We start from the raw sequence: 19,478 nt of genomic DNA on the forward strand, positions 1-19,478 counted from the left end.
TCTTCCTCATCCCCCCATTATGCCTTGTTGATTTGGGATCCATCACTTTGGGAAGAAAAGTATTCTGTGTAGTCGTTTTTAGGACCGTGTACATAATGGGTGCTGATTAAATGTTCACTGAATCATTCAATTAATAAAATGAGTCTGTGAGGTGTTGATGGGTTGACATGTTCTCAAGGAAGAAATGCAGTTGCCTTACAAGCAGGGCTAGAAGTTCTGATGGGCGACTCCCGGCAAGGAAGCCTGGAGTGAGCGAGGTTCCTAGCTGTCGTCTCCCCATTTGGAGGCCCGTGGATGACTGGGGTGAAGTTACAGCTTGTCAAGCTACATCTAGTCCCATTCTCCTGTCCCTGGTGTTGCCAGTCCAGGAGCACCCAGACTCGTCTTTGGAGGGTTTCCAGTCAGCCAGGGTAGAGAGCAGGGGCCCTGTGCTCGTTTGTGGAGTGTGATCAGAGTATGATCAGGGAGTCGTGAGCTCCTGTTTTGAGGGCATCCACACCCTTTTCCTGAGCCTCTTCTTTAGCACTGAGGGGCAGGCAGAAGGGGAGTGCCCTGTGGCCGGGCAAAGCTGCACTGTGTTCTGGGGTTGGTGAGACTGCAAACCCTAGGTGCTGGGTGCTCCAGCCCAAGGTCACCCCAGCTGCAGGGCAGGAGAGAGGAGCACAGAGTGGAGGAATCCCACAGAGATTTTCTAGGAAGCCTGGGAACCACTTCCACACAATGCTTTGCATAAATTTACGTGGCAAAGAATATTCTTTGCATGCTGTGTTCCAGAGGCTCCGATTCCAAGGAGACCAAAATGCCAGACGTGACTCAGGAGGTTGAAGTGTGCTTTCCTTTGGGATCAGGGAGGGGAGTGAATAGGGAGGGGCTGCAAGGAAAGGGAAGGCTCCCCAGGGTGACCAGCTACCCTGGTTTGTCCAGGACTGGGGGTGTCCCAAGGTGCAGAAATTTCACTGCCAAAATGAGGAAAGTCCCATGTAAACCGGGACAAGTAGTTCACCCCACATCCATCTCCCACCTCAAACAGTGCCTACAGCTGCACTCTACCTGCCTGGCTGTTGTGTCCATGTCATAGCAGTGGCACCATTGCTGATTGAGCACCAGCTGTGTGCCTTTGCATTCAGAAAACCCTCCTTCAGGAAAGCCAGTTGAGAAAACAGTGCAGGGAGGTCTAGTTTCTGGTGTGAACAGTGAATATTCTCCCTGTGCAGCATCTCTACCTTGAGGTGAATACACGTACTACAGGGCCTGTCAGTAACCAGCAGAGGCCAGGAAGGGGCCAGAGCTGGGTGAGGGGGCACACAGGAACGAGTCAGTTTGGGTGAGTGGGCAGTCAGGAGAGGTGTCCTGGAGGAGGTGGAGTGGAGAAGAGAGCAGGAGGTGACTCTGGCGTCACTCAGGGCACACAGAATGTTGGAGAATGTCTAAATCTAGGAGCAGGGGGCTGCATGTGTGGGATAGAAGGATAGAGGGAGGCACTGCCATGGTCCAAGCAGGGGCAAGGAGGCCTGTCCCAGGGCAGTGATGTTGGGTGAGGGTTGGAAGCTTGTGGCCAGTGCCAGAAGAAAGGGTGCCAGGAGGAGCCAGTCTGGAAAGGAAGATTCACAGTCTGCTCCCATCTTGTGCTCTCAGGAACCTTCCGGATGCAGGGAGGGATGCATCCAGTTCCAGAAGCTGATGAACCTGGGGCAGGATGGAGTTGGGGGTGGGGCTCTAGAGTGAAGCCCAAGGGACAGGGAAGCCTGGCCCGGGAAGAGTGCATAGCCGGATGGAGCAGTCCCAGCCTGATGAGCTGCGGTAGGGCTGGTGCAGATGGCCAAGCTGATGCATATGGAGCAGCTGTCCTGGGGGGTGGAGAATCATGAGGTGCTGGCATCTAGGGGATGAGCGACTGTGGTCTTACAATCAAGCCAGGTCCAGCTTCCCCAAACGCTGGGGCTATGTGAGACCAAGACCAGGGGCCCCTGCTTACCTACTTTCCCCTGCAACCTTCCACAGCCAGGGGATGGGTTCTGAAATCTGCAGGCCTGACATCCTAGGCCTGAGAGGTGTGGCTGAACCTGAGCACAGAGCATCCTCAGACCACCCCTGAGCCCTCTTCACCCTGGCAGCACCGGAAACCCTGCAGCCAGGACTCAGCCAGGCTTGGCCACAGCAGGGCGTGGGCCCTGAGCTGCTAAAGGAAGGGCAGGGCTGGAGCCAGGTGCAGGTGGCTGGAGAACAAGGGAGAAAGCAGATCCCACCCACCCACCAGGAGCTGCCTGGGGGCCCCAGAGACAAAGGACACTCTTGGTAGGTTTACTTTGGAACATGAGGCTGCCCAGCTGCTACAGCAGAGAGCTTCATCTGGAATCTGGTTTCGGCAGCTCCCCTGGACAGACTATACCCCTCCCAGGCCAGGGCCCCGAGGGGGTGGATGCTCTGCTGGAGGCCAGCCGGGATAGGATCTTCCTTAGGACCTAGGGTTTCTTCACCAGGCCTTGGATGGAGAAGATTGGAGAGGTTATGGAAGTGCTTGGACATAGGACATCTGCCTCTCTGGTCTTCGTCCATCCCACAGGGCCACTGCAAGACTCAGAACGGAATTTCTCAGGTCCAAGGGTGGGGCAGACTGGGGTCCCAATCCACACCCGGAAATGACACAAAGTCCAGGTAAGTCAGAGCCAGAGGCCAGGGTAGTGGCTGAAACCACTCACGATAAAGAGCGTTATAGAATCCCAGAAAGGACTTGGAGGCTCGCCTCATCCTTCTTTACAGATGAGAAGCTAAGGTACAGAGGAGGGGACCCCACGGTCAGCATCTGAGCAAGGACCAAGCCAGGATCTTAACCTTCCTCTACCAGTTGAATGAAGCCCATCTCAGAAGCACATATTTTGAGACAAAAGAAAACACATAGGATTTAAAAGGAAACCACTTATATTGAAATACAGCTATCAGAACACAGAAACCAATTTTTGATAGATAGTATATGTCTTTATTCATGTTTTAAATATTAAGATCTAGCAGCAAATCTAAGTGCTATAATTTTGAAGTCGTGGTGAGTATTAATGTTATTTGAGAGGCCAGCAGCAACTGTAACACGACAGGGAAATATCTGCAGTTTCTTTTGGTCACAATTTCTGCTTTGTTGCCTACATTCACAACTGAAGGAAATGGTCAATTTGAATGAGAGGTTAATGAGAAGGAGATGTGATTTCTCCCCTAAATCTCTCCACCACCCCTTCACGGAGTCTGTTAAGAAGGGCCCCCTGAACTATTAATACATAGACAGGCAAAACTAATCTATGCCATTAGCAGCGAGGAGAGTGGTTCCCTGGGCAAAGGAGGGTGTTTAGTGACTGGAGGGCAGCGTAAGTCTGAGAGACTGGGAGCATTTTATCTCTTTTTCTGGGTGCTGGTTACCAGGTGTGTTCCGTTTGTGGAAATTCATCCATCTGTACACTTATGTGCACGTAACTGCGTGAATCCTTTGTTTAATACAAATTAAAAACACACCTTTACTGGAACAGACGTATGTGCAGGTGTCAGCTTGCACCCGCACAGGCGCACTCCCTCTCTCTCTCACACACAAACCCTTGCCAGTGTGTACCAGTGAGCCTCTGCAGATCCATGGGCGTGCATGTGTCCCCACAACCCTTGCAGGCATATGGACACAGATGGATACAGTGAGACAGAGAACACTATTTTTAGGAAGTCAGTCTAAGCAAAAGAGGTGGCTTCCCAATTTATGGAACTGATTGCTCATAGCGGGGAGGGTTGCCCTGTAAGAAGCTGCTGTCATCCAGACTTTTTTTTTTTATTTTTAAAATAAAAAGACGAATGAGTTTTATTGTTTCTGTAAAAATAATGCAAGCTCATTTTAAAGAATTCAAGCAGTGAAGACAAGTATAAAGAAAATAGTTTAAAATTAACCAAATTTCCACAAGCTAAGAAAAAGAAGTCCTCACTCACATGCGTTGATGAGTGTTACGGATGTCTGTCTGTTCACACAAAGATGGAAGGGAGACAGGAAAATGCTTTTATAGAGTGGAAACCTACTCCCTCACTTGCTATTTTTAACAAAGATGTTCCTTTAACTTTACTTGAATGAAACAAGAAAAAGACATAGAGTGGCTCTTCACGTGCGAGTCCTGGGACCTCTGTCCTGCCTCCCTTCACAAATTTCAATCCACACTTCCCCAGGGACCAGAGGCGCCCTTGTGAGGTCTGAGTGTGTTGTGTTCGCTCACCGTTTACCTGTCTCTTGGCCAGGTGCCTTCTTCACAGCAATCCAGGGCTCAGGGCTGCGGCCCCAAAGTCCAGGCCCTTTGGCGGCCATGTGCAGGGGTTGCTACGGCAGCAGCTCATTGGGGTCATCAGTGACGTGTTTTGCAGGAGTAAGATCAAGGCAAAGCTGACCCTCGCGAGGGAAAAGGATTTTGTTCTGGCAGAGATGTCCAACAGGTGTCCACCGTGCCCTCTTGAACGGGTGCCCACCATTCCCCGGTTTGATGTGGTCATTAGCGATGCAGCCTGCCGGCTTGGTGTCACAGTCAGGAGCTGTTCTGACCACATCCTGTTTTGGTGGGGCAGTTGGGGCTGCATTCTTTTGCCTCGGTGTCATAGGCAGAGTGTGTTCACACCAGGTTCTGGATTGTTTGAGGCCACCAGGGGCCACATTCTCCCGGTTTGGCGTCACATGCATGTGCCGGCTGGATGTCCTTGCTGATGAGTGGTCACCGTTTTCCGGTTCTGCTGTCACTTGGGATCAGCATTCATTTGTTCTCATTTGGGAGGAGGGGAGCAAGGAGCAGTGTGAGGAGCCAGAGATACTCCATCAGCTCTTCCCTTTTTTTCTTTGTTTGCAATATGATTCAATTTATTGCTAGAATTTTATTTGGTTATTACAAAATCTGTAAGCATGTATGTATTTTTAAAAGGGATAGGGGAGATGGAAGGCAGAGTTACCTGAAGTTCAAGTTACCTAAAGTGCCAGGCTAATTTTAACCTTTCCAAGGAAGGGAAATAGCTCAGATGGGCAAGGGAGGCATTGCCCATTTTTTGAGCCAGATTGTTTCGGAAGGTTTCTGCACCCTGGGGATTTCCTTGGGAGCCTCTCCGCAGGGGCTCCACCACAGCTGTGTACACCAGGGTGCCAACATCTGGATGACAACTCCAAGCTGAGAAATGTCTCAAGTGATGACAGCTAAGAAACCAAAAGATGCAAGTGTTTCCTCTTGTGTGGAATGGGACAAAAAGAAGGTGCTTGGATGACACAGTCACTCTTGCCTGCTTGAATTCAGACATGCTTGTTAGGAGGGGAAAGAGGAGGTGACCCTGCTGCCTGTCCACATGTGTGCCCCGTAGCCTGGGGGGCTTTGGGTTTACCCACGCCAGTGTTGCCCAGGTGTGCCTGTGGAGTTGTTGGCATCCTGGGGTCTGGAGCCTCTCTGCAGATGGTGTCCCTCCCTCCATCAGCACAGCCACCCCCAGGAGGTCTGCCCACCCTGCCCTCTGTCCCTGGGCATAGCATCAGGCCCATTGTCTGTGTCTTCCAGCTTCCCCGCAGGCAACGTGAGGAGAGCCTGTGCCCAGAAGCAGGATGAGAAGATGGCAAACTTCCTATTACCTCGGGGCACCAGCAGCTTCCGCAGGTTCACACGGGAGTCCCTGGCAGCCATCGAGAAGCGCATGGCGGAGAAGCAAGCCCGCGGCTCAACCACTTTGCAGGAGAGCCGAGAGGGGCTGCCTGAGGAGGAGGCTCCCCGGCCCCAGCTGGACCTGCAGGCCTCCAAAAAGCTGCCAGATCTCTATGGCAATCCACCCCGAGAGCTCATCGGAGAGCCCCTGGAGGACCTGGACCCCTTCTATAGCACCCAAAAGGTGACTACCACCCACCTCCAGCCCTGCCTACCCTTCTGTGCAACTCCCTTGTCAATGGAGCAGAGAGGAAAGAGGGCCTGGCCTGCATATGGGGCTCTGTTTAGGGGGGCTCACCAGGCTTTGGGGGAATGAGTCACTGGGGATCTGTATTCCAACCACCTTAATTTTGGAATTCGGGAATAAAAGACAGGAATTATGCAGCCTGAGATGCTGGTTTGGTGTCATGAAGAAGAGAGGGTAGCCTCAGGGAAAACATGCCTCCTGTGACTACCTTCTTTGGGAATTACCTGTGGTTAGATTTTCACCCCTGAAGGACTCCTCCCCGTTGTGTGGTGTGTGTGTGAATTGGAGTCAAGCCCTGAGTTCTGGCCTGCGTTTGGGCCCTGCCTGAGTTTGGGCCACAAAGCATAGCACGTGGTCCCTTCTCCCTACTGGGGACAGCATGTAGTCCCCACACCCACGAACTATGCATGGTTACGCTGACTGGCTCAGGCCACAGCCACAGCAGCAGTTTCCTGAGCTTTGAGAGCTGGCAACGGGACCAGGAAGACCAGTGGAAAATCTAAGAGGGATGGAGAGGGCAGTGATCACTGGGGGATTTTTGGAGGAGGGTGGCGTGTGACATTCTGCCATTGTCCCTTCTGATCATAGGGAAGGGAAGTGGCTTTTGTCCACTAGGGCAGGGAGACTCAGGCTTCCTCCTAGCATGGCTCCGACCCAAGAGGTAACTGCCCCTGTCTGAATCCCCTGCCTGGCCTCCCTCCTCCAGATCTCAGGTCCGTTTGTGCCCCAGCCCTGCACCCTACCACATACAGAACTCCTGCAGAGGCTTGGTCTCCAAGCTGCCCACGCTTCTGGGCCTTACTTCCAGAGGAAGGTGGATTTGAATTTGGGGGAGGTCTTTTTCCCAGAAGGCTGAGTACAAGGAAGACAGTGGCCAGGCACAGTACTGCAGTCAGCACCAGGCTGAGGAAGCTCGTGGGGGTCAGACAGGGCTGGTGTGGCCAGTGCAAGAATGTGACTGCAAGGGTGTGTGACTGTGGTTTAAGACCAAGCGCCTGGGGATGAGCCTAGGGTGCATCTTTGGGTGTGCATGCGTGCATTGGATGTGTGAGTGGGTGTGTGTGTGAAGTAAAAGCCCACCCAGTCCACATAAACAGGTGGGGGAGGAGGCCTTGAACTTGGTCCTGCTCCCAAGCCCCCAGCTGAACTTTCCCTTGGTACAAGTGACTCCAGTGAAGTCCAGGCAAGGTTGGGGCCACAGCTGGGGTCAGAGTGAGGCTGGAAGATGGGCTTAGTCAAGGTGGGCAGGCCTAGGTCATGGTTGGTGAGAGATGGAAGTAGGAATTGGGGTTGGGGTTAAGGCCATAGCTGGGAGTAAGTCAAGGTTATGGGGAGAGGATGAGTGGCAATTAGGCTGAAGTTAGCTGGGACAGGCAGGCTCCACGGCAGGTGGACCCGACTGAGGTTGAGGTCAAGACTGGGCTGGGCTTTTGGGGGCTGGTGGCAGCTGAGCATGTGAGGGGTCAGGGGCACCATCTCTTCTGGCCTTGGGTCTGGGAATGCTTGAATAGCGGCTCCAGGGATGATCCCGGCCTCTCACTTGCTGTTTCCACTTGCTGATCCCTGGCCACACTGCCTGCAGCCTCCCAAGGCAATGGAGGCACCACAGCAGAACTTTTGGTCCTAATCTATGTGGTCAGCTTATCTCTCCAGACCAGATTAGGTAGAACCTTGTCCCACCAGCTCATTCGGCAGGCCAGTGGACTCACTGCCTTGCCCATGGGTGGAGGTGAGGGAGGTCTCAGGGGAATGTCAGGTTGTGATATTCCCCTAGACCTCTGTGAGGCCACAGAGCTGTGACCACCACACACCGGGGCAGGTGGGGAGGCACCGCTGTCCTCAAGGGCTGCTTGGGCACCTGATGTGCACATGTCTCAGCATTCAGCTCTCGTTGTCCGCTCCTGGGCCCCATTGTGCTGTGTAGAAAGGATCTTCCAGAAGCTCAGGGAGGGGTTGCATTGCTGTTCATGATCCCCTGGAGGGAGGCAGTAGGCTGTGTCCTGTGGGATGGGGCTGACATTTGTCCCAGACTCCAGGAGACAGGGTCCCAAGAAAAGCTCTCGGGGGACTGCTTCTGCATTTTCCTTTTCTCTTCTCCTCACCTGTAAGTCCTCCCTGCTGACCCAGCTCCCCTGTCACGTCCTCCCTCCCAGTGGGCCTGGTGGGGACCCCACACAGGCTGAGGAGGGGTCAGCTAAGGGAGAAGGGGAGGGAGGAGGCATCCCCAGATCTGCTGAGCCTCTGCTGTGACAACAGCTGGGCAAGGACTGGAAAAGATCCCTTCTTTTTGTGACTATAATTTTGAAACTAAATCTCAACCAAACTGACATTCCCCTGAGACCTCCCTCACTTCCACCCGTGAGCAAGGCAGTGAGTCCACTGACCTGCCAAATGTGCTGGCAGCCGCCCGTCCCCGTCTCCTCCCTCAGTCCCTCTCCTCCTCCTCCCACCCCACCCCTCAGCCACAGTCCAAGGGCTCTGAGCCAAAAGCTGCCCCCAAAAGCCTTTCTACACAAGGGCCTAATGCTACTGTCTGTCCCCAGACTTTCATCGTACTGAATAAAGGCAAGACCATCTTCCGGTTCAGTGCCACCAACGCCTTGTATGTCCTCAGTCCCTTCCACCCCATCCGGAGAGCGGCTGTGAAGATTCTGGTTCACTCATATCCTTTGCAGTTAATACCTGCTGAGTACCCCCTGGGGGCCCACACTGGGGATGTGCACGGGGTGCTGCCCCCAGCCCACCTGCATTCTAGTTTAGGAGAGTGGTGCTGATTCCCTGCTGGTCCTAAGACAAACACATGGTCATGACCTGGGAGCTGGTTGGAAATGAAAAACCTCTGACCCTCCTCCAGACCTGCCAAGTCAGCATCTGCATTTGCATTTGATCCCCAGGGGATTCTTGGGCACGTGAAAGTTTGAGAAACCCTCTTCTGATTCTTCAGGAGAACATTCTAGAAGCTAAGCTACTGAGGATCCCAGAATAAATGGCATCTGTCAGGCTCTGATATTGGCTCCAAATGTCCCTTCCCACCACACCCCCTTGGGCCATCCTTCTCCCCACCCACTTGCAGGGATCTTCGAGCAGGTCACCAGAACTCAGCCAAGGAAAACTCATTTCCCAATAAAGAGGCCTCCAGTTTATTCACATGTGGGCATCTTTCGAGGGCGGCAACACTTGCTTTTTGATTAGGCGTTGACAAAATGTTTGCAGTTTCAGAGTATCACAGAGAACTCTGGTTAACATTAAATTATATAAACCACAGCTGAAAAAAGCTCCAGCCTGCAGAGGAGAGCCATTGGAGTGATGCAGCGTAATGAGGGACTTACTGGGCTTGGGCCTGAGAGGGGCGTCATTTGGGCAGCACACTGCATGGGGCGCCAGCACCTAATCACTCTGTTCTCTGGACTTCAGAGAAGGGGCCCCATAGATGGAGTCTTCCAGGAGGACAGTGCCAGCTGCAGAGTCAGAGGCATGAGTGTTTCACTGCGAGGGCCTGGGCAGGCCTCCCTTTGGCCAGTGGCAACCGGGGTGAGTGCACGCGTGCAGGTGGCCCTGCTGTTCATTTAAGTGATGCTGCTAGGCTCAGCAGTGCGACTGACTGTGGGTCTAGTGGGCTGGCCCCACAGAGCTCCTCAAGGTCCCCTTCAGCCCCCTCTCTGAATGGACTTCTTTGAGGCCAAGACAAAGACTTCACTCACTAACCTCCAGCCAAGGTAGGAGGCATCAGGATTACAGATACCTAATGAGGGACTAAGTAACTGGGACTGAGGCTAGCAGGTCAGGAGCTTTTCCTGTTGGGGCAGGGATGGGGGATGCTCCTCCTATGGCTCCACTTTCTTCCCACCTGTTCCCAGTGCCTGATCCTGACCCCAGGGGTTCATTGGAGGGGCATGCACAGCAAGTAGTGTCTGCATGCAGATGTGCAGTAAAATGCATGCTTGCTTCCAACCACTGTCTGCTCTCCTCCGGCCCACCCTTGCCTTCCTGGTGGGGTTCCTGAGACAACCCCACATGCAAACCATGGCTGTGGCATGAGCAAGGTGGGAGGCAGACTCTGTGGAGAGGGATCGTGTGTCGTGGGCAGCCTGCCATTCACAGCTGCATCTTATTCTGTGGGGCAAGTGTGGGCAAGTGTGTAGATTTCGTCTTGAGCCATCCTGAGTTTCCTGTAGGTGTCAGACTGTTTGCTGGACACGCTGGGGTATCGAGCCAAATAAGACCTGTCTGGGCCCTTGGCAATTTTATCGTCCCCTAAAAGTAATAAGGCAGCATTGCAAATAGTTATCATTTCTGCCAGAGTGTGGTCACAGCCTGGTAAGAAGAACAGAGCAGCAGGAGGAGGAAAAGCCAGCTTTTCTTGCTCTGAGCCTGTCTCCGGCCTCACTCCAGGGGCGTGGCCTCTCTAAAAGCATCCTCCAGCTCTCACCTGGGGCTTCTCCTCCAGGTATCTAACCAACCCAGTACTGTTTGGCAGCCACAGAAGCCCTCAGGGATGTAGCAGAAGCTCCAGGACTCCTGCAAGGGGCTGAGCTGGGTCTTGAGGGAAATAAAAGGTCAGGGAGGCAGGTGGGCAAGGGAGGGAGTGGGGGGCCCTCGAGTGCCCAGCCTGGCCAGAGTGTCCATTGAGCAATGGCTCTGAGGCTGTGAGGTGCTGCTTCCACCTGGAAAAACTGGCCCTGAGGGCTTGGAGCCAGCCTCCATCCCCCAGGACAGCTGCCCCAGGGAAGTGTCGAGCATCAGTGAGGACCTGTACTGGGTTCCCAGTGACTGCCTTGACACTGCTGCTGCCTGGGGATGGGAGCACATTGCTGGACCTCGACAGCGCCACTTGGTGGGCTCAGTGGGCACTGGGGGGAAGAAGAGGTCTAGATTTGTGGGGTTTGGGAGCAGCCCCTCTGCAACACTGTTGAGCCTTGACATTGAGTGTGGTGTGTGGACCAGTAGCATTAGCTTCACCAGGATGTTATAGGAGTGGCCAAATCTGGAGCCTCACCCCAGAACCTGTGTTTTAGCAAGGTCCCATGTGCATGCCACCCTAGGGCAGTTGCTTCCAAATGCCAGTCTGAGGGCCACCTCAGTCTCACCTGGGAAGTTTGTAAAAATGCAAATTTTTAGCTCTGGAAAGACCAGAATTACCAGTGTGAGGCCTAGAAATCTATAAGCACTCCATGAAGTTTTTTAAAATTTGAGGTATACTACTTCATATACCATAAAATTTATCTTTTTTTTCTTTTTTTGGGAGTGGGGTACGGAGTCTCACTCTGCCACCCAGGCTGGAGTGCAGTGGTGCAATCTCGGCTCACTGCAACCTCTGCCTCCCAGATTCAAGCGATTCCCTGCTTCAGCCTCCCAAGTAGCTGGCATTACAGGCACTCGCCACCACACCCAGCTGATTTTTGTATTTTTAGTGAAGATGGGGTTTCACCATCTTGGCTAGGCTGGTCTTGAACTCCTGTCCTCGTGATCCATCCGCCTCGGCCTCCCAAAGTGCTGGGATTACAGCCATGAGCCACCGCACCCAGCCAAAATTTACCATTTTTAAGTGCACAGTTCAGTGGTTTTTAGTATATTCATAAGGTTGTGCAACCATCACCACTATCTACTTCCAGAACATTTGCATCACCCCAAAAGAAATTCCATGCCCCTTATCAGTCACTATGCATTTCTAAAGAACATCAGATCTCATGTTTTGAATGGTGAACTTTTGCTCTGCTTAAATTTTTATACTCATTCAAACATCTACTAAGTTCTATATGTGCAAAGTTCTGTGCTACGCCCTTTGGGAAGGGTAAGTGGGGCAAAGACAAACTTAAAAGTGGACAGGAATGCAGCCTGGTGAGAAAACCTGCTCACTCATGACGATCCAGGAGCTCACAGACTACAGCAAGTGTGCGGTGATTCCACTTGGCTTTGTTCTTGGCTCCATGCTTGCAGTGTGTCTCTGGGAAGTTACCAAAAAGTAAATATGGGCATGTGGAATGATTTTTTGTATGTATTTTTGTTATAATCCTGCAGAATGTGTTCCTGCTGGGGTTAAATAAAAGAAACCAACTGAACTCCATATCCTACCGCAGTCACATTCAGAGAGGCCTCACACACACACCAAGAAGCATATTGCCTTCCTGGTTGTACAGGATCTGTGCACAAAATCCTCCCACGTTCCTCTACCGGATTCAAATGGGCAATCAAACCACATGTCCGTGTGTGTATGTGTGTGCGCATGTTGATTTAATAGCACAAATACATGAAAACACCCCTCCACAGTTAATTACCTTTTCTTTGGGAGTTTTTTGTTGTTGTTGTTGTTGTTGTTGTTTTAACTCCCTGGGATCTGAAGACTTAGGCAGCCCAAGTGTCAGGCATTCCCTACAACTCAGGCAGTCCTTGCTGGCATTTTAATCACGAGCCTCGGAGTGGGTGTTTGGGGACAATGACATGACAAGATTGAAGATGTTCAGCTGAGCATAGACCTGGAGAGCTGGCCTTTGCCTCAGCCCACACAAGGGACCAGCTCAATCATCAGCCTGAAATTACGAGGCAGTGCAAACAGGTGTGCCCCGGCCAGGAGTTCAGTTGACTCATCTCTCTGGTGTTGGCTACATGCTGGGCACCATGGGGGACCTGGGTATGCTTTAGGCAGAGTCATATGGACCGGGGGCTCAGTCTAGGAAGGAAGAGATCTCATACATGCAGAAGAAGGACTGACAATTGTGCAAGTGCTGTCCTCAAGGCCATGGGAACCAGGCAAGGATTTTGAGCAGTGAAGTGGCAGAGAGACAAGAGCTTGCTACACGTCACCCTAAGCCATTGCTGTGTCTGGAAAAGATAAAACCCAGGTAGATAGCTCCTGTCATTGCCCACCATGGGACCCAGGCCCTGACTGGTGGGATTCAGAGGGCTGTGTGCCCTGGCTCTTCCCTGAGTCTGGGTGTTCAAGTTCTCACTCACCTCTGTCTGGGTCCAGCCAAGTCCTGTAGTACAAGGCAGCCTGTTCACACCACTGCTCCCTGCAGTGGGGCCTGTTCCCCACTCTAAGGAGAGCTGTGAGTGGTCCCCCTAGAGGGACTTGGACTCCGAGAGGAGTCCACCACCCAGCCTTCAGCCCACGCTGCTTCACCATGACCAACTGGGCTGACTGGTTGCCAGAGCAACCCTGGCCAGCCTTGGTGCTTATCTAAACGCCTCCTCCAGGAAGCCTTCCTGCCCAGCCCAGCCAGAGGCCTGTCTGGTTTTTTCATAACATCCCATGTCAGAGCGTTTTGGGGACATGGCTCCATTGCCCCCCTGGCTCCCACTCAGAGCCAGATACACATGCTCAGGTGGGATTTCCTCTTACAAATAACAAAGAATTTCCTCCTTCCTGTACGGTAGTCTCCCCACATTCGACGGTGCTCTTTACCTCGTTTGGTTTTCATACCGCCCCATGGGTGGCAGAGGCCAGGCATGGAATAGCTTACCTGCTTGGCACGTGAGGGCCAGAAGCAGCGTGACTCATGCAGGCCCTCCAGTCTGGAGGCAGGAGAGTGGACCAGGTGGCCTTGAATGTCATCTTGCAGAGGTGGTGCAGCATGGGGCCTCAGAGTGGGGCCCAGATCAGGAGAGCCAGGGTATGGGCTGGCTCAGCCATTGATCAGCTTCGTACCGGGAGTACTTTCCCAGGACTGCTGTAACAAATTACCACCAATGCAGTGGCTTAAAGCAACGCAAATTTATCATCTTACAACTTTGGAAGTCAGAGGTCCAAAATGGTTCTTGCTGGACTAAACTCAAGGTGTTGGCAGGGCTGCACTCCTTTTGGAGGCTCTAGGGGAGAATGTGTTTCTGAGGCTTTTCCAGCCTCTGGAGGCTGCACCGGATTCTTGGTCTGTGGTCCCCTTTCATCATCAAGCCAGGAATGGCCGGTTGAGTTTCATGTCACAAAGCTCTGCCTCTCCCTCTTCCGCTTAAAAGGACCCCTGTGATTACACTGAGTCTACCTGGATAAGCCAGAATGATCTCCCCACCTCAGGATCCTTAATTTAGGGCCAGGAGCAGTGGCTGATACTTGTAATCTCAGCACTTTGGGTGGCCGAGGTGGGAGGATTGCTTGAGCCCAGGAGTTCAAGACCAGCGTAAGCAATGTGGTAAGACATTGTGTCTACAAAAAAAAAAAAAAAAAATTAAAAATTAGCTGGCTATGGTAGTGCGCATCTGTAGTCCTAGCTACTCAGGAGGCTGAGGCGGGAGGATCTCTTGAGTCTAAGAGTTCAAGGCTGTGGTAAGCTATGATAATACCATTGCACTCCAGCCCCAGTGACAGAGCTAGACCCTGTCTCGTGGAGGCCACGGGAGATCCTTAATTTAATGACGTCTGCACAGTCTCATTTTGTCCTACAAATTAGCATATTCACAGTTTCCGGGGATTCATCCATGGCTACCTTGGGGATGGTAGGGGCGTTATTCTACCTACCACAGTGACCTTCAATTTAACCTCTTTGTGCCTCAGTCTTCTCATCACCTAAAACGGAAACAAAGTCTGCACCACATATTGTTGTTGGGAAAATTGAATTAGCTGATGGACACGGAGAGCAAATTCTGGTACCTAGGAAGGGCTCAATAAATATTCACTCTTGGTATCATTGCTTGCATATTTTAGGAGTCACCTGGACTCCTCAGTAGACGCTTAGCAGTAGATCCGTGGGGATGAATAAAGGCTGGTTGGGGGGCTTGTTAACCGTCCGCCCAGTGAGGAAAGCCTTGGCACATAGCCCGCGTGTGGGCAGTATGTGTTTGTGTGTGTGTGTGTGTGTGTGTGTGTGTGTGTGTGTAAGGGAGAAAGCGTACTGATACTGAGATGATTATCTGATCCTGCCTTGAAAGCTGGAGAGGGACATAAGCCTGGCCCTGGAGACCCTCACACAGACAGAGGACTGGGCAGATACCAAACTGATGGAGAGACCCCAGGGCCTGAAGTGATGCCTTCTGGTCAGGGAGAAACCAAGTCTTCCTGGAACCATGGCATTGGAGCCCAGCAGTCCTGTTGGCTCAGTCCTCGTTTGACTAAGGGAGATTCCCAAAGCCTAATTCCCTCTCGTCCCAGATGAGAAATTAGATAATTATAAACTGGAGGCTGGTTTGAGATGCTGATTTCCTGATTGCCTGACTCCCTAGAAGAGGACTGGCAGCACGGAGGGCATCTACCTGGTTAGATTCCTGAGAGGCCTTCCCACCGCCCCCAGCTGGGGCAGTCGGCACCGCAGCCTGGCCTGGTCTGTGGTCTGACTGCACCGGCCTCCCCGTCAGGTGAGGTGGAGCTATGCTAGGGAGGAAAGAGGCAGTCCCTGGAGCTCAATTACTGCAGCTCCTGGGCGGCCTGAAGGAATCACCAGTTTGGCAGCTGTGCACACGGGGCTGAGGCCAGGCGTGGTGTTGAGTGCTTGGGGGCTGGGGAGGGATTTGTGAGAGAAGCACAGTGTCCCTGCTCTAGGCCAGGCCCCAAGGGGTGGTGAAGCCCACAGGAGGCCCAGAGTCTGCCCCTTTGTTCCTCTGCAGGCCTTGCAGAAGTGAGGCAGAGGTGGAGGAGGGTGGTCAGAGCTTTGTCTAGCCTGAAGCAGCAGCTAGGAATTGTAGCCAGAGTCAGGGTCAGAGGAGGCCTGGGTAGTTCAGTTCAAGGCCAAGAGCCCACAAGTCGACCTGAAGCACAGCTCTGGCATTGGAAGCACTCCCTTGTGATGGGAGACAGACGGACATTGCCGTTCAGTGAGCCACCATGGCTAAAAGAGGGGTGCCCAAACCCCGCAGGGCACAGAGGTAGCACCGTGTTACCAGAAAGGCAGGACAGGCTGCTGGGGAGTTGGGTGGGGTCCTGCTGAGGGGCTCCTGCAGGGTGAGAAGGAGATTCCCAGGTGGAGCAGAGGGCTAGCTTGAAGAGTAGGTACACAGGCAGGAAGCAGCCAGAGGAACGGTCCCCTGCCTCCCCAGGAGTAGCAGGCCCTGGCCAGGTGTGCAGTTGGTTGGCAGCAGAGCATTCTGAGAGAACTTCTAGAGAAAGCCTGGCCTGGGCTGCTCCCCTAGAAGTGGGGGAGGGAACTCAGAGCCCTGCCACTCTGGCCTTGCCCTCCCCTGAGGAGCAATTTATAAATGCCCATTTCTCTCCTATGTGACTGAGGACAGGGCCCCTTGCCTGACTGCGGTTAAAAGCCTTTGAGGTCTAGGGCCCACCTTTCCTGCCTTCCCTCCACACAAGACCCTACCAGCAGTGTGGTTTCAGGTCTCTGGTGCCTATTAGGTGTCATGGAGCAGGCCGGGGGCCAGCTGCCAGTGCCGGGGAAGGGACAGAGACCAGCCTGGGTGGAGGGGGGTTGGCATGGACTGGTCACAGCCCCAATGTGTCTCCTTGGAGACCCTGTTTATTGCTGTGGTAGCACTGTCCTGGCAGTGATGACTCCCAGGGGCAGGACCCCCCAGCAGTGGTGGCGTGGCCGGCCTGCACTGCTCGCTTTCCTTGACCCCACACACGCTCTTCAGCATGCTCATCATGTGCACCATCCTCACCAACTGCGTGTTCATGGCCCAGCACGACCCTCCACCCTGGACCAAGTATGTCGAGTAAGTAAATCTTCAGGGCCTCTTCTCCACGTGGCCCTCTCTCTTCCTTTCCATTCCATGCCATGGCTCCTGAAGCTGCCCTGGAAGGGGGCTGTGTCCAGGCCCAGGAACTTACCCGCGGTGGTGGGGCAGCCCTTGGCTCAGCTTCTACCCTCTTTTGCCTCTCCCAGTCCTGCCAACTTCTGGCATTAATTTGAGTCATGCCTTCTAGGGAGGAAGCTCTCCAGATTGGCAAAGCAGGGAGTTTCTCCCTGTTCTGCCTAAAGAGGAATGATGACATTGGAGAAGGCTCTGAAATAATAATAATTTATTGAGCATTTTGTACACGCCAGGCACTGTCATAAGAACAGTAAGCATCATCTCCTTTAACCCTGATGGCCACCCAGTAGGGTGGGGGCAGCCACCTTCCCCATTCCACAGATAAGACTAAGAATTAGAGAAATAGCTGGCCTAATGTCATGCAGCTAGGAAGTGGACAGCTAGGAGGTGCCCCAGGGCTATCCCCACTTCAGTAACACAGTCTGCTGCCTTTTTTCCCAAGTCCTGCCTCCTATAACCATTTGCACAGTTCCAGAAACTGCTTCTGGTCTTTTCTTCCCAAACAAAAGTACCTTGCCTGGAGGTTCTAAGCAGATTTGATAGGCGCTTACTGCATTTGCCTGCAGTTTTCAGGAGACCAGCAGAATGTTGGGGCAGCCTCTCTTCCCAAAGCAGCCTGCCTGGTGGTTCTCCACGTTCACATAGATCCTAGCAGTGCTCTCAGCTGGTACGTGCAGCTGCTCTGAATCCTGGGATGCAGTCCTATCCCGCTTCAGCCCTGGGGGCCCCAGTCCTAGCATCCAGGCATTTTGGATTCTTCAGGCTGCCCTAGGCAGAGAGAACAGCACCCCAACTCCCACCAGCCCCATGCATTATAACATCACCCTTCAAGCCCAAGGTGGACAGCTGGACCCACCTACCCTGTAAGCAGTTGAGGATTGACTGGGCCCATTGCTAGCTGCTGAGGACCCACAAACAGGGGGGAGGGTCCATGTATATGTCCTATAGCACAGACCCTGTGGCCACTGTATGCCTGTTAGACGCACAGCCCCCCAGGGCTAGGGTAAGGAGATTGGGAGGAGGTCTTCTTCCACCAAGACAACTGAGAAAGAACACAGAGAGTTCAGATGGACACATGGCAGTTACACGATAATATGAAATAAACAAATTGGACGATGGATTCATTAGCTAGATGTTTAGAGCAAAGCTCCATCCCCAACTCCAGCTCTACCATGGGGGCATTGCAGAGAGCCCCGTTTGATGGCCCCTGTTGAAGGGAGCTGTGTGGGCTCGCACCATGTAGGGAACCTGGAGAACCTGGCCTGCTCAGACCTCCCTGAGAAACCCCATCGGCCTCTCCTGCCCAGGTACACCTTCACCGCCATTTACACCTTTGAGTCTCTGGTCAAGATTCTGGCTCGAGGCTTCTGCCTGCATGCGTTCACCTTCCTTCGGGACCCATGGAACTGGCTGGACTTCAGTGTGATTGTCATGGCGTAAGTATCTCGTTTGCTATGCTGTGCTATGCCATGCAGGCCACACTAGGGTGCAGTGTGCACACCCCAGGTCCCAGACCACCCCTCTCTTTCTGGCTTCCTCCCTGCAGTCCACATGCAGCTCTGTACACAGGCTGGAGGAAGGTAGGGTGGAGGCCCTCAGCTCATCCTGGTGGGGAGAGATGGCTCAGGCAGGCCTTGGTGGTCAGGCCTACTGGCTCACCTGGGGCTCCACAGCAGCTCTGGGCTCCAGGGACACCATTAAGATTCTGGTTTTGCATCCTCTGCCCTTTCCACCAAGAGAAAACAATATTTCAATCCCTGGCCCACTGCAAATGGTGACCTGGATTTCAAGATGATTAAGAATGAAATTGCAGTCAAGAGAAGGAGCCTGGAGAAGTGACTAAGCATCCCCAGGAACTCGCACCAGGCACACCAGCACATCAGCTTGCTCCATCCAGAGACTCAATGCTTGGCACATTTTAAAGCACCCGCCACTGACAGACACAATACAGTGAATCCTCACACCAGCCAGAGAAGTAGGGTACATGGGGATGGCTTAGCCCATTTTATGGATGAGAAAACTGATGCCAAGAACACACAGGGAGCCTGCCAGAAAGTGCAAGTGACCCCAGGCCTGCCGCAGCCCAGGCCAAGGCCCCGCCTCTTTGCCTAGGAGAAACTCTTGCTGAGGGGTCAGTGTTGAGGCTGCACTCCACCGTGGAAGTGTCAGGGAACAGATGCTGGGTTCTGATGGGACATCTGCAGAAGTCGTGATCAGAGGCTCAGCCATCAAAGCCTTTTTGAAGGCTGAGTGCAGTGGTGCACGCCTGTAATTCCAGCACTTTGGGAGGCCGAGGTGAGCAGATTACTTGAGCTGAAGACTAGCCTGGGCAACATAGCAAGACCCCATGTCTATGAAAAACACAAGAATTAGCTGGGCATTGTGGCGCACACATGCAGTCTCAGCTACTCGGAAGGCTGAAGCGAGAGAGGATCACTTGAGCCTGTGAAGTCAAGGATGCAGTGAGCTGTGATCACATCACTGCACTCCAGCCTGGGCAACAGAGCAAGACTGTCTCAAGAAAAGAGAAAAAAGAAAAAAGCCTTTCTGAAGCAGAGGACCTAGTGTGTGCAGGGTTGAGCACTGTACCTCAGCAAGGAGCAGAGCTGGTAAGGCTCATACCCCCTGCCCTTGCAAACCCTCAGTTTCCCAACATGTGAAAGGATAGTGTTGGGTGCTGTGGTATCAGAAGCTTAGTTCAGCTCTCACTTTCTAGGATGCTTGGAATGCCTGAATCTACCTGTTGAAGACAGCCTTTAACCCCAGGCATGAGCAGCCCTGAGCTTAGCCATGCTGTCGGGGAGAGAGGACAAAGAGGGAAGCTATACCCTGGTGAATGGGGCACTTTCAAACTAGATGGA

General features: G+C 53.0%; 1 protein-coding gene across 4 annotated transcripts in view; it reads left to right on the forward strand.

Annotated features, from left to right (window-relative positions):
- The window catches only part of SCN5A (sodium voltage-gated channel alpha subunit 5), a 102,305-nt gene that overhangs the window by 11,060 nt on the left and 71,767 nt on the right, over window positions 1–19,478 (forward strand). For all 4 annotated transcript variants that reach the window (XM_009201170.4, XM_003894663.5, XM_009201169.4 and 1 more), the window contains exons 2-5: window positions 5,541–5,865; window positions 8,472–8,590; window positions 16,429–16,518; window positions 17,925–18,053. In XM_009201170.4, coding sequence (XP_009199434.2) covers window positions 5,593–5,865; window positions 8,472–8,590; window positions 16,429–16,518; window positions 17,925–18,053 — 611 coding nt within the window. In that variant the 5' untranslated portion in view covers window positions 5,541–5,592. The remainder of the gene's footprint in view (window positions 1–5,540; window positions 5,866–8,471; window positions 8,591–16,428; window positions 16,519–17,924; window positions 18,054–19,478) is intronic.

This window comes from Papio anubis, chromosome 2 (assembly GCF_008728515.1).
Source record: "Papio anubis isolate 15944 chromosome 2, Panubis1.0, whole genome shotgun sequence".
Lineage (NCBI taxonomy): Eukaryota > Metazoa > Chordata > Mammalia > Primates > Cercopithecidae > Papio > Papio anubis.